Source organism: Sinocyclocheilus rhinocerous, unplaced genomic scaffold (assembly GCF_001515625.1).
Source record: "Sinocyclocheilus rhinocerous isolate Xijiao unplaced genomic scaffold, SAMN03320098_v1.1 scaffold993, whole genome shotgun sequence".
NCBI lineage: Eukaryota > Metazoa > Chordata > Actinopteri > Cypriniformes > Cyprinidae > Sinocyclocheilus > Sinocyclocheilus rhinocerous.
The window spans coordinates 1329085-1343799 of record NW_015639771.1 but is presented as its reverse complement, the minus strand read 5'-3'; the positions used below and the strand labels follow the sequence as shown (position 1 = coordinate 1343799).

The window sequence follows — 14715 nt, the reverse complement described above, 5'->3', positions numbered from 1 at the left end:
CCAATACCGTGTTCGGAAAGAAAATGACGTGTACTACGGAACCCCTAAAGTTAATAAATACGAGATGAGAGGAAAATATATATTTCAATATTTTCTCTCGCAGCTATTTCATTGGGTAATTACACTGTTTAAATTGCGGGCATCAGGCAGGGAGCCGCTATTATGCCTGGCATTGAAACTGCTTTTGAATGCACGATTTTAGTTTCACTTTCACTTTGGAGATTCGCGATCGCACGTACTTTGTATATACTATGGAGCGGCAGTACTTACCACACATTTTACAAGATTAGATGTTTGTCAGAGGTGCTCAGGATCTGCAATTCGCCATCTCCTCAGTCATCTCTCCTTACTTTGTTTATATGGTAAGTGAAATTTATGCTGACGTGTTGTATCAGTAGGAAAGCAATAGTTACGTAGATTACTGCATTCGGTTTAAAAAATAAAAATTAAAAATTAATTACCATTCGGAAACATCCTGTTGTAAGCGCATTTGATGAGGTGGTTGGTTTGTGTGTGTGTGTGAGTGTCTCTGAGAGTGTGTCTGTGTGAGAGAGAGTGTGTGTGTGTGTGTGTGTGTGTGAGTGTGGCCTGTCGTCGCCGATTCGGGGTCTGAGTCCGGCTCAAACATGTAAGGCCGGAAAACATTTCCCTCAGCAGTGGTCGTCATTACAGGTGTTTCTATTTACAGGTGTTTCTATTTTTCTATTTGCCATAGCAGGCTACAGCATACATGACCCTAGTTACCTGTGGTTGGCCTGGCCGTGCGTCACTCAGAAAACAACAGGCCAATCAGAAGAGAGGCTCATGAATATTAATTAGACAGGCCGAAATCGACCTGTTCAAAGCAGAGCTCCCGAGAAAGCTGTGGGAGCTGTAAAAATATATTTAGATGGTTTTTGGTACTTATACCGCAAATATATATTCTTAAGGACATCAAAAACTAAAATAAAACTCCAGAAAGGTGTATAATATGTGACCTTTAAATGGCCGTGTGTGGGCTCAGGTAGATTCCTTAACATTCCTTAACATGCTCCGAGACTTTGAGAGGCACAACGAGAACGAGAGCACAGGAGGAACAGCTGGGCCTCGGAGTTCACCAATGCATGTTTGCCCTTGCAAGGTTATTAGCGTGATGGTCACCATAGCAACAGGAACGCCTCCATGGTAATACATAGCTGAGACAGGTGCAGTTGCATCACAGGGCTATTTGTTGCCTGGCAAAAGGACAGGCCATTAGCGCTCGAGAAATACACTATCGCCCTGGAAACACGCAACTCTCCATGGCAACCGCAGATGACTTGGAGCCTATTTTAGGGTTTTCTGTACCTGCTTTTTTCTGTCTTCATAAAAATTCGGAGATGCGTGAATTATTGGAGATGACAACTGGAGGTCCAGTTGCTTTAGGAGATTAATTTTAAATGGGACTGTGAATCTGAAGAAGCCCAGAAAGAAAGAGAGGGAGGAAAAAAATGATGAATGCATCGAGAGTGACATAGTTCTCATTTTTAATATTTGTCATTTCAGCCCGTGGGTAAAAATGCATTACTAAGAAAACAAATTCAATGTACAAGCTGATGAAAAGCCCTAGTCGGGTATTGTCTTGTTTAGCTTCTTTCTCTTTTTCTCTCTCCCAGACTTCCAGTCTTCTTTGTGTGCCTCTGCCCCCACCTCTCCTGCCTTCAAGTCTTCTCAGTAACACTAAATGACAAGATCGCCCACTTTTCCACGCTTACTCTAATGGCCGGTGCTGTAAATGATGGGGCTTCCATATCTGGCAGAAACCCTCAGTGTGTCCTCGGATCTTCTCCGCCTATAAAGTTCAGCGATATATTAGCTTTTAAGCAGCCCAGACTGATGAACCTTCCAATGGAACATGTCACATGTCTCTTTGATTAACATAGGCCTGAGAAGAACATCCTTCGCTGAGAGAAGCTTTGGGGGCGGTTGAGGTATTTTGAGGGTTTAGTGCTTATGGTATGAGTGAGGATTTCTTTAGTTCATTTAGCATACACAAACATCTTATTTCGCTTCTTTTATAATCTCTTTTGTCGTCTTTTTAGGTGATTTAGCAAAACAAAAAGGAGGTTGTGGAAGATTGTGGCTTTTTTGGGTGGCGGTAGCGTCTCTGGAGATTTATAGTTCTTTTGGAGGTTTGTCAACAGCCTGCCTTTTTCCTGTTAAAAGTCCATGGAAAATATTTAGTCTGGTTCCACAAGTCGTATTTTTCTGAGATCTAAAACCACTTCCCTCCAGCTCTGATTTAGTTGTTTGTACTGATGAGTCTTGTATTGCAAATACACTTTCTTTCCATCTACAGTCTTAAAAATAAAGGTTCCAAGGGTGGTTTTGTAGCGATGCAATAGAAGACCCATTTTGGGTTCCCCAAAGAACCTTTTAATGAGCAATACTTAAAATAATCATTTTTCTTAGTCTAAAGATGTTAATAATCTATAAAACCTCTTTTCACTATAAAGAACCTTTCTTGGAATGGAAAGCTTCCATGTTGTTAAAGTTTCTGCATGGAACCATTGATGCCAATAAGAACCTTTATATTAAGAGTGTACAGTGGTGGGGTCAAGATAAGGCAAATGTATGCTCATATTATGCAATATGTTCTACACTGACTTTGCTCTACCAAAACTGTATGTCTTCAGGTTAAGGAATTCATTTGCTTTTAGGAAGACTGCAAGATTCTGCTCTGAAATTTCTTCCACTAATTCTGTGCGGTGTACTCAACCTTCTGGCCCCGAGAAAGCCTCCATTGTGAGCCGTGAGCCCGGGCGAGAGCAGTTCAGATTTCACACGAACAAAAGTTTAAAAACCTCAAGGTGAGAAGTAACCTGCAGGGGAGAACCGGTGCTGGCACCAATTAGACTTTAGATTAGTTAAAGAGGATTGCGATTGTAGGGGTAAAAAGAAAATGTAGTGGGCGATAGGATTTGAAATGAGATTATAGAATCAAACGAAAGCAGGTAAGCTTTGTTTAAAAATGAATAACCCAGGCCTGCTCCTGATGGAGATGGAGAGAGCGCCTGTTCCTTGAAAGGTGTGAGTGTTTGCATTAACAGAGCAAACAGATAGAGCACACCAGATTAAAAATAGATGGGCTATATACCCAGCAAGACTCTAGCCGGTGGCCCATGTGCTTTACATTCAAACATCCAGCAAGGGCAAAAAAGCGCCCTTCCCCATTGATGTTAACATTTTTGAAAATGCTCCGGCAGTCGTAGCCGCACTACCAGAGCCCTGAAGAACCTAAAGGTTTTTGGCTTCATAGCTGGTGTTAACATTTAATTAAAAAGCATTTCTGCTGAAGAAGTGAGCCACGTTCCCACAGAGCGGGTTCAAAGAGGTTCCGCTGGAGCCGGTTGGGGTCGTTTCCGCTTAGATTACCGGGATATGCATATGCAGGCCGAGGTAGCTGCTCTGTTCTGTTCCAGGCCCTGTACTCTGATGTAAACCCTCCCCCTCCACCCCTCAAGTGCTGTTATACAACAGGTTTTAAATAGATTTTTACATGTTTTGAAGAAAATGAGGAGTGCTTGCCCATGCAAAACTTACTGGCACAATGCTAGGACACGGCTCAACAATAAGGCTGGCCCACTGTATAAGAGCGTTTCAGATTTTTAGCCTAGTTGAAGGAAAAGTCACTGGTCAGCACTTTATCTTTAATTTTTTTTTATTACGTACATGCATTTTATACATATAACATATCTATTTCATATCTTTTTTATTTATTCGTAATTGTAAATTATTGAATTTTTTGTATTCATTATGTACTTTATTTTGAAAATACAAAAATTTTATTTTACTTATATTTTTAATTGTATATATACTTGTGTGTGTGTGTGTATACATTATACATACATAAAATAATTTTGAAATAAAATACATAAGTAAAATATAACCATTAAAAATATCAATAAAGTAAACTTATAAATGTATTTTATTAAAAATAATTGTATATATAGTTAATGTATATTATTTATTTTGTTTCATTATATATTTTATTTTGAAATTATATGTATAGTTTTATATTTATATTTTGTTTTATATATTTTGTTTTTAGATTTTTAATTGTAAATTATTTTATAATATAATTTATTTGAAAATTATTTTATGTATATGTGTATATATATACGTGTGTGTGTGTGTGTGTATATACATACATATATATATATATTATATATATATATATATATATATATATATAATTAGAAATATTAAAAATTATTAAAAAAAATACATGTATACCTTTTTTGTGAGCCACTCAAAATGTGATGGAAAGGAAGTAGAAATCTGAACTACTGGCCTGCTTGGGCAAGCAGAAAAAAAAAATCCTTACTGTTGAGACCTGTAGGGTGTTTGCCATGGTGTTGCTAGGGTGTTCTGGTTGGTTGCTATGTGGTTTCTCATTGTCCCAAGGCCAAAGAGTACACCCCAAGTCTCTGATTTTCACTCCTTTAATTTAGTTTATCGTCTACCAGGCAACTGACTGTATAATTCGCAGTATCATTCATGTCTGTAGCACAAACAGTTTTGCGCTTAAGTTGAATAGGAGTTTGTTCAAATCACTAACACTAAGTATGAGCAACAGTAATAGTTCCTTTAGTCAAGAACAAGAGCCGCTAATGATACAAGGCCACATCAGGGCTCTTGGGCTCAAATTCCATCATCAGCTGTTTGATTGTTCCCTCCTTTGAATGTGTTAAATTATACTGGCGAAACCATGGGCCAGATAATTGCAGCGGGAGATCTCATTTCTTTTTATTATGTTCAGAGAGTGGAGGGCACATAATAACATATAAATAACGTAATATCATAAAAGCTTTCCTGCTTTTTTGGTTCGGTTCTTACAGCTGATTAAAAAAGGACCTGGGTCGTCTATCATGAGGCATGCTGTGTCCATGGCAACACATACCATAGCTGTAACCCGATACAAAGCATATGTGCATTAGGAGTATAAACACTGCTCTTGACTGCTAAAGAGACAAAAGGAGAAGCAGAAAGAGGGAGAGGTGGCATGTTGAACCCAACACTGCAGGGATCTTGCTCTTTCATACTGTACTTCAGCCAATAGTCTTTCTTCTACCTACGCCTAACTGTTTAAATCAACAAGAGAGTTCGCTCTCATTTATTTGAAGCTTAGTGTGCTTTTAAGTGAATTCAGACATAACAAAACCAAACTGACTTTTTTCGTCTATGTTTTTGTTATTTCATTAGAACACTTTTCTTCTTAAACTGTAAAGATAAATATATGCTGTATATTCCTGTAGCCGTATCATTTTTATATAATTTATCTAATTTATTTATATAGTTTTTTTTATGGATTATGCCAAAATGATCAAATCTTTCAAGTTGTCAAGTAGTTAATTTGGTCAGTATCTACCTTTTTTAATTCATTTTTTTAATTTATAAGAAGTATTACATAATAATATATACTATGTGTATATATATATTTATATAATCATATATAATATTTAAACTATATCAAATATTAAAATCAATTGAATATAATATAGTTGTATCAAATATTATAAATATTAAAATATTGTTATTAAAATGCTATAAATGTCAAATATTATATGATATAATTTTGCATCTGTTTATATAAAATATTAATTAATAAACAATAAATTGAATGTAATATAATTGTATTAGATGTTAAAATACATATTAAATAATATTAAAAATACTATACAGATTAAATATTACATAATACAAAATTAGGATTTTTTTTAAAAATAAAATAATTTCATATTATTTATAATTATGTTTAATATTACATTCATTTCTGCCTTTTCTACTCAGATTTGCAAGTGTTCAACTCAAATATCTTAATCAGAAATTAAATTCACAGTGGTCTTTTTTTATGTTATACAAGTTTCTAATTTTTGTGGTGTGAATAGCCTATTTTTATACTGCTCTGATACTTGTCAACCCAAATGTATTTATTTTTACCTTTATGCTTCTTGTAAGATGGTATACTTTTTTTTTTTTTTTTTTTCGTTTAGGGGATAAATGGATCAGAACTGTTGGATCCTGTACATTAGTAATGACTGCATGCTGTACTCAGGTGTAAGGTTAGTGAAAAAATCTCAAAGTTGAAAGTTAGAGACGTTTCAGTTGCTAGGCGACTAGTATGCTAATGAAGATGTTCCTCTCAAGCTGTGTCTGAGCTGTGCTGAGATATGTTTTAATCACTCTCAACGGGAAAAAAAATCAAACACATTCTGACGGAACACTGTAATTAATGGATCCGTAAAGAAATAGAGAGGTTCCATTACTTCTCACACTAAATTATCCTCAATTGTCAGGGCAGACACCTGAAGTCTGACAGCCCTGCGGAGATTAGCAAATGTGAAGTGGCAGTGCTGTGTTTATTCGCTTTGGCACACGGCCTCTCGACGCTTGGAGATGCCATGCACCGTAGAACGCTCCTTCATCAGGAGAGGTCCAGAGCCAAAACAGCCCCGTCAACCGTCTTGGGCTTTTAAATGCAACATGTAGACAAATGTGCTCAAAGCTCTGTGCCACCTCTGTTTGTTCTAATTCTCAATTAGTTAATATACTCTAAGAAGATTAAGAAGGGGAAGATGACAGAGCCAATGTCTTCACATACTGAATCTGCAGGGAGGCAGAAAGTGGATAGAGGGCTAAATTGAAGATTAGACTGCTCCTGAGTAGATTTGTGAAGCTCACAGTGAGCACTGAGCGAGACAGTGAGACGTAAGAGGAATCGTACACAAGCAGATAATTGATAGAAACTGAGCAGCTAATCCACAGAAAAAATATTTCGTAACCTTTGAAGCGAAAAATATTCAGATCAGAAGGAACTGTCAGAAAACAGAGACGTGGATAAACCATTTCTAAACTCTGTGGGAACTACTAAATGTGAAACCATGCTCCAATAGACCAATACTTCACAAATCCCAAACAAAAATTCATATTTGCTGTCATAGATGATCAGTGTTTGGGAACAGTATGAAGCTTGAAGAATCATGTCTAAGGGAAGAAGATTAGAGGAGATGAAAAAGAGAAAGAGAAAATTCATGACTTAATTTGGGAACGTTGATCATATTCTTAACAAATGTTCTCATGTAGTACATCTGGTTAACATTTATTACTTGTTACAGTTTACATACAGTTGCAACACTTATAATAGTTTATCTTTTCTATTTTTATCATTTTTATATTAATTTATATATATATATATATATATACTGTATATACATATAATTTTTATTTATATAAAATATTTAGTAATAATCAAAAATAGATCAATATATATAATGATTATATAATGTAATATCACTTTATTATTTTTTAGATATATTCTTAACATTTTCTATTAATAAAATAATGGTTACATTTCATTATAAAATAAGTACTACATTTGCCATATATTGTTTGATTTATTATACTAACATGTCAATCTGAGTATGAAGTTTTGTTACGGTGACCCTGAAATATCTGTTGTTCCTTACATTCTTCTCAGATACCTTTTGAGTTTGTACACACATCCTGCCTCATAACATCACTTCTTTTCATGAAGGACCTGTTGACCTCCTTCTCCAACGGATGTCCATGATCACCAAGAAAAATCAATAGCTTTTATATGTGAGCAATCCTGAAGTCTGATTCCATTTCTCACAGCCAGCACAGTAACTTGCTTTTTTCCCCTGTTCATCACAGGCATATTCGAATGTCTGTTTTCAGGCATTTTATGCAAAAAAAAAAAAAAACATCCAATTTTCCTGCCTGAGTGACAGCACAGAGTACTGATATGGTTTACCAGATCGCTCAGTTCATTTGTTCCAAAAAAAAAAAAGGTCCCACCAGTCGGGGGGGTGTAATTCAGCTGAAGAGTTTCCCGCTGTGTAGCTGCATACTGAAGTCTGCAGCTCCATCACCTGAGCCGGCCTGTCATCTCAACACGAGAAGTAATGATTAAAGCTATGAGGGCTCAATTTGAAAGAGGATGTAATGACTATGTTGCTGCATAGCCACGTCTCAACATTGTATAAGCCTCCATGTTTGGTTTACTTGGTCAGCAGCTGTTTGCTGAGGGCAGAGGAAGTTCCCATACAAAAACCTGCCATTGTACCCAAAGTTTGCTTAAAAATATCTAGTTACTAGTACCACTTACTATAATAAGTTACTAGTTGGTTGTTGAAGGTTGACTAGTTTTAGAATTTTTTTAAAAATTCGATTTAGATTTTCTATTGGATTTTTTTTATTATAGTTTTGATATGTCTAGAAGTGATGATTTAACACTAGAACTACCAAGGCAGTCATTTCGACCATTTTTAAATTTTAAAATGTAATAACTTTGTTGAAATAAAACCCATATAACTATAATATCCCGACTTTTCCTAAATGTGTGTATATTTTATTATAACATTGTTATTTTATTAAAATTCCAAAACACAAAAGAGTTCTGAGTATTTCTACCTTGAATGGCCAAAGCGGTCAAATTGACGGTACGCATTACAGACTGTAACTGCTGTCATTCAATCTGCCACAGTTCCAGGTAGGCTATAGGCTGGAAGACTATAGCCTGGCTGTTATCAATAATAGCCTACTTCAATGTTATGACAAAATAGCCATAATGATAATAATAATAATAATGGCTATTATTATTTTTATGTTAATGCTATAGCTAATGCATATAGGCTCATTTTAGCCCCAACAAGACTGATATTGTAAAATAAAACAAACGAATTAGGCTTTTTTAGCGACAGTAACAATGTTTATTATTACCTATAATGTTATCATAACAGATCCATTTATTCATGGATCACGATTCCAGTGGTGGCTGCATAGAATTGTTTCCAATTCGTCTGATCCATTCCAAACATTTCCAATAACTCCAGAGCGTTGTAAAGTATAAAAGTAAAAATGTATTGAAAAAAGATGTATGTAATAATTTCCAAAATTCAAAACATGTTTTATCTACAAAAATATTCTGCTTCGGCTCATATTTGTTGGCCTTTAGACTTTCAAATACAGCATTTTCACTGCGGTGAAAAACTTTTGCTCTCCCGCTTGCCGTACACAAAGCAAGACGCACACATTCGGTAGCGGTCTACATAGCTCTTACACAATTATATATTACAAAAAATATCGTATTTTTTAGGGGGATGACGTCATAAAATATGACAACAGACATTCAAAGCTTCATTGTAAAACTTCAAAAGAAGCTTAGAATGTAAATATGATATGACAAAAATTGCGTTCAGTTCAGTCTAGTATGAACGTTCAGTCTAGTATGAACGGTCAGAACGACCGCTATGGCCATTCTAGTAGTTATAGAATTGCGGTAGTTCTAGTGTTAACTTCACCTGTTACTGTAGCTCCTTCAGCTGACAAATCACATGGTAAAACCCTCTAGAAAAGTTGTTTTGAAATTCATCTTATAATAATACTTGAAGGAACAGTTCACCCCAAAATGAAAATTTGCTGAAAATGTACTCACCCTCAGGCCATCTGAGATGTAGATGAGTTTGTTTCTTCATCGGATCAGATTTCCAGTGGATCCTCTGCAGTGAATGGGTGCCGTCAGAATGAGAGTCCAAACAGCTGATAAAAACATCACAGTAATCCACAAGTAATCCGCACGACTCCAGTCCATCAATTAATGTCTTGTGAAGTAAAAAGTGTACGTGTTTGTAAGAAACAAATCCATCATTACGATGTCTTTAATGTCAAATGTCTCGTCTGAATCGGGAGTGAAATATGCACAGATATAAATATATCGGTGGATTTTGATGTGAATGGAAAACAGGAGCTTTTTCACTTGAGGAAACCTTATGGATTTAGGACTTATATTTTGGCCAGAAACAACGGTTTACAGTTAAATCACCTGGATCTGTTTCTTGCAAACACGCAGCTTTTCACTTTATAGTATGGTAACTGATAGACTGGAGTCATGGATTGGCACCCACTTTAGCTGCATCAGTTAAGGTTATAAATGTAAAACTGTGATAACAGGATCTCATAACTTGAACTGTGATCCTGTATTAATTTATGATTTTACAGTATCGACATAAAAACTGGCAGGAGCTACACTCACCATGGTATTTCTTTGTGAATATGTGTACATGCACTCTGTCTCACTCTCGCTTTCTGTCTCTTGGCACTGTTTATCTCTTAAAATATCTTTCATGCCATTTCGCTGTCTGTTTTTCAGGATTGCAGTCCATCTGTCAGTTGTACATCATCTGTTTGTGTCACTTTCTCATCATTCTCTCCACTGTGTTTTCTTTACAGTATGTCCAGTCCTCCAATTTGGCCAGGAAGTCCCTTTTACAGAAAAAACAAGGGAGTCCTGCTACAAGGTAGAGTGACGTGTCTTACCGTATTTACATGCTTTGAACCATTTTGTCCTTAATGTGTTGTTGGTTCCACTGACAAGTGCTCTTTAGTCATTTTTACCCGCATCAGTTCTACTACAAGGGATCTTGGTTTATTTGCACGCTCTTTAGATGAGCCTTTCCTTCAACAAAAGGCTCATATTCATGTATCTGGCTAGCTCCTAAAGGAATTAGCTGGGTTGGGTGTTTATTTGATTTGTTTGCCCTGGTTTAAAAAGAGCTGCTTCAAATCTGAGACTGTTTTTCCTCACGTCTTTTCAATGTGGTCTTTGGATCCTGCCAGCCTTTCAGTTGTTGCCTCTCTCTGTCTCATTCTGTAATCCTGAGAATTTTTTCTTTTTCAGTTCTGACGTGCAAATCCTTTTCCCTACTGTTGAACAAACTTGTTGAAGTGTGAAGTATTCAAAGGAAGCTAAATGGATAAAATGAAACAAAAGATTGACTGATGGTTGTTAATGTCCTGGCCAAAACTTTGAATGGTGTGGTATTGCAACACATTATTTTCATTTACTCTCTTTTTACAGAAAATGATATAATGTAATATATTGGAAATAAAATGAAAATGTTTAAAGTAACAGATAATATGCTGTTTTAGTATGTGAGAGTTCCACATATATAAATACTAAATTAATTAAACAATAATTTATTTAATTAAAGAAGAAAGATTTTTTTTCTCTTAAAACAGCTTTCATATGGCAACTTTACATTTTCTTGGATTTGCTTCTTTTGAAGTAATGGTATTTTATGACAAAAGAAATAATTTTTTAAGAAGCTATAATACAGTTTTCCAGGGTTCTTTTATTGATAGAAGAAAAAAAACAAACATTTGTTTGAAATAAAAATCTTTTGTATCAATACAAATCTATTTACAGTCACTTTTGATCAATTTAAAGCGTCCTTGCTGAGTAAAATGATTAATTTCTTTAAAAAAAAAAAAAAAAATCTTGAATGGTAGTCTATGAAGTAGTCTATAAAATATTCCACCATTAGACAATAATGTGTACCATACAGGGTTAATGCTTGTTGCATGCCAAAAAATGAATTTTGTACACAGAACCCTTTTAAAGTTAAATCTACGATAGCAAACCTTTTAAAACTAGACCTCGTGGCTGTTTCCTTGCTTATTTTAATAATGGCTGCAATGAAATGCCTTATTACACTCATTAGCCTCAGCAGGCAGAGGACTGGATGGGTTGTTGTGCACTTTTCCTCGGTATCTTGGTCCCAGCACTTGGAGAGTAAATGTTAACGATAACAGTTACAACGTTTATAGTTTATTTAGTCAATGCAAAGTAGCAGTAAGTAATGTTTTAAAGATAATAGACTTCCTATTTGTTACATGTGAATTTTGCTGCTTTTTATTGATAGAGATGGTGGGTAGAGGACAGGGAGTTATGCAAAATCAGAATCACATGGTTGGTTCATGAGCGCAAATCACAGTTTGGTCGCAGTTTGCGCTATTGAACCAATCCACCTCTTAACAGTTTTATCCAGTATAAGACCAATACCTACTGTGGCCCAATGATACAAGTGGTTGACTTATTGACATGCCCGGAAGCGGTTTTTTAGACACCTAAATGAATTTGCATTCAGTGCACCTAAGTGCACCAGTGCATCAGATCTATATTTAATTTGACTGGAAATTAATTCTCGACAAACTCTAAAGACATTGACCGATGGCTTGGTTTGTTTCACAGCGCTTGGTCCATCGTCCTGATATACTTGATATTCTTGTCCTGAAAAATTCCACATCCCTTAGTATGTGCTGGATCCCTCCACATGTATTTTTTTTTATGAGACTCACGCGTGTGAATCACAGTAATCAGAGATTTAATTAACCTGGTGGCATTTAAAGCGGCACACTAATGGAAGTGCGGTGCGAGAGATGTTATTATAAATATGTTTCCCATCCAAGGTGCAAGTGTGACACTCACGGCAGTCCAAAGCCCAGCAGACATCCACCTCCTACAGCAACACAGCAGAGCAACTCTAGTGGCTCACTCACAGCCTGATCATTACCTTGCTTTTTTTTTTTGTGTTTAGTTACATAAACCCCTGCACCATAATGAGTATCTGATGAATGCGAATGAGTGCCTAGTTATATATAGTCGGTTATATATCATCACCCTCTTAAACACGCTTATATGACAGAAAAAATCTCAACACACCCTCTCGAAGAGTGGCTTTTGAGCGCTGCATAGAGGTGCGGTGCAGGCAGCAACTTGCTCAAAATAATTGGCAGTTAGCTGTGTTTTGTAAACTCTTTTGTGGCTGTGACATTATCTGATGCATGGGGAGGTGACAGCGATACACCTGCAACGGCTGCCACATTTATAGGAGGGACATCTGCTGAACTCAGAAGTGCTAGCGCACACTAACGCACGTTCAGTTTGCACGTACTGCGCCCTGCACCATCCTTCTTTCTCAGATATGCCATTAAACATTAAAGTGAAGTTTTCTTCTGCTTGTCAAGGCCCTGGTTGTTGCATAGCTATTGAAACATCAATTAGATCTAAGATGCCAGCTTGATATAATTAGCCGTTTTAGAGGAGGCACATTTTTAAAAGGCAAATAAGTTATTAAGGCTAAATAATACTTTTTATGAAAAAGATGGATGTGAAATGGGTTCAAAGGCAGGAGAAGAAAGCGCAAGCCGGCTTCATTTCAGAGAAAACACTTCAAGAAGATTTTGCTTCTTGTTTTTCTAACAAAAGCTGACCGTGTGCTGTATGAGCATTGGAATGAATTGCTCTCAGTTTGTCTGCTAGCATTGGTGTCTCACTAAATAGTTGAGATGGCACAGAGCACTGGATTATGTCTCCGTGGATCTTGGGAATGACACTCCAGTCTGTGTGTGGAGATGATGTTTGAGGGAGTGACAGGCAAATGAGCTGTTTAGTATTTATACGGAACATGATTGACTTGCATCCTCAGATATCATTTGAAACTTCGTCTTATCACTCTAAAGTACAACGAGTCTAAAATATTTTGTTTTTTTGTGTTCTTATACTCTCTGAGATGAAGATTTGCAGTGAAGTCACTAGACGGACTAGCTGCAGGTCTTTTGACTATGGCTTGTATTGGTGACAGGTCGATCACTGGCACATTGTCAGTCATGGCAGCCCAGAAGACATTTAGTCTTCTTTGAAGTCTACTAGAAACTTCATAACTTGTCATAAATTGTGAGCGAGTGTGAACACATATAGGTGGCGTGTGTAGCCTAGTCGGTAAAGTCAGCTGGAATTTCCTTTTGCATCCCATTTTAAGTCCATAATGTGATGTATTTCTGGGTGAAGGATATTCCATGCAGGACCATCAGGAATTGATTGTATCCTAAGATAGGAAGTTTGATAAAACAAGACTACTTAGGCAAATAAATAAATAAACATACAAGAAATATTGATTTGTTATGCGAGAAGGTAATGGGAATTAAGAATCAAGTTATTTTTAATTTATTATAATTTAATATTTTACAATAGGACTGGGCTTTGACACAAATTTCACAATTTGATTTGATTATCCTTCACAAGCTTGCGATTCGATTCTGATTCGATTCAATATCGGTTATTTTGGATGTTCTCAAGGAAAAAAAAAAATATCTCAAATAATGCTGTAAAATACACCTGAGAGTCAATAATATGGAAATCACGGTTGAAATTTGCTGATTTGTATACAAACACTTAAAATATACTCCATAAAGTTTTTGTAATATTAAAGTTATAATAATGTAACTTCAACTTTAAATTGCATAATTATAGCCTATTTCTACTGCAATTCGTTTTTTGAAATATAAACATTTAAATGTTGGTTGTCACAAGAACTTAACGGATTTATTCAAACAAATTAAATAAATGTAAAAAAAAAAAAAAATGATAATGAATATGTTATATGGTGCACATTTAGCAAAATGCTCCTCTCTTTAGTTAATTTAGCATTATTCAGTCCTGAGATCTTGTTATAGCAAAAGCTTGTGGTAAATTGTGTAAAATGTGTATCCTGCACAATGGTGGTGTGTATTAACACAGTGACAAGTGGTCCATATCCAGCCCTCTTATTGGATTTTATAGGGCACCTATTATGCCCCTTTTTACAAGATGTAATATTAATCTTATGGCTCTCCTGAATGTGCATGTGAAGTTTCAGCTCAAAATACCATACAGATCGTTTATTATAATGTGTTGAAAAGTGTCAGTTTGGGGCGGGTCTAAAATGTGCTGTTTCAGGGCTGTGTTCCCTTACGTGAAAATGAGCTGCAACTTCCCACCCGACTCCAGAAGGGGGTGGAGCCTAGACGTCTCTGCTTTGCGTATGGCAATAAACAGAGAGGAGAAGCAAGGAC

At 36.1% G+C, this 14715-nt stretch overlaps 1 protein-coding gene across 3 annotated transcripts in view; it reads left to right on the top strand.

The window, feature by feature from the left end:
- LOC107751738 (forkhead box protein N3-like) overlaps positions 1–14715 on the top strand; it is a 104899-nt gene that overhangs the window by 50122 nt on the left and 40062 nt on the right. For all 3 annotated transcript variants that reach the window (XM_016567493.1, XM_016567495.1, XM_016567494.1), the window contains one exon: positions 10273–10340. In XM_016567493.1, the coding sequence (XP_016422979.1) occupies positions 10273–10340 (68 nt within the window). The remainder of the gene's footprint in view (positions 1–10272; positions 10341–14715) is intronic.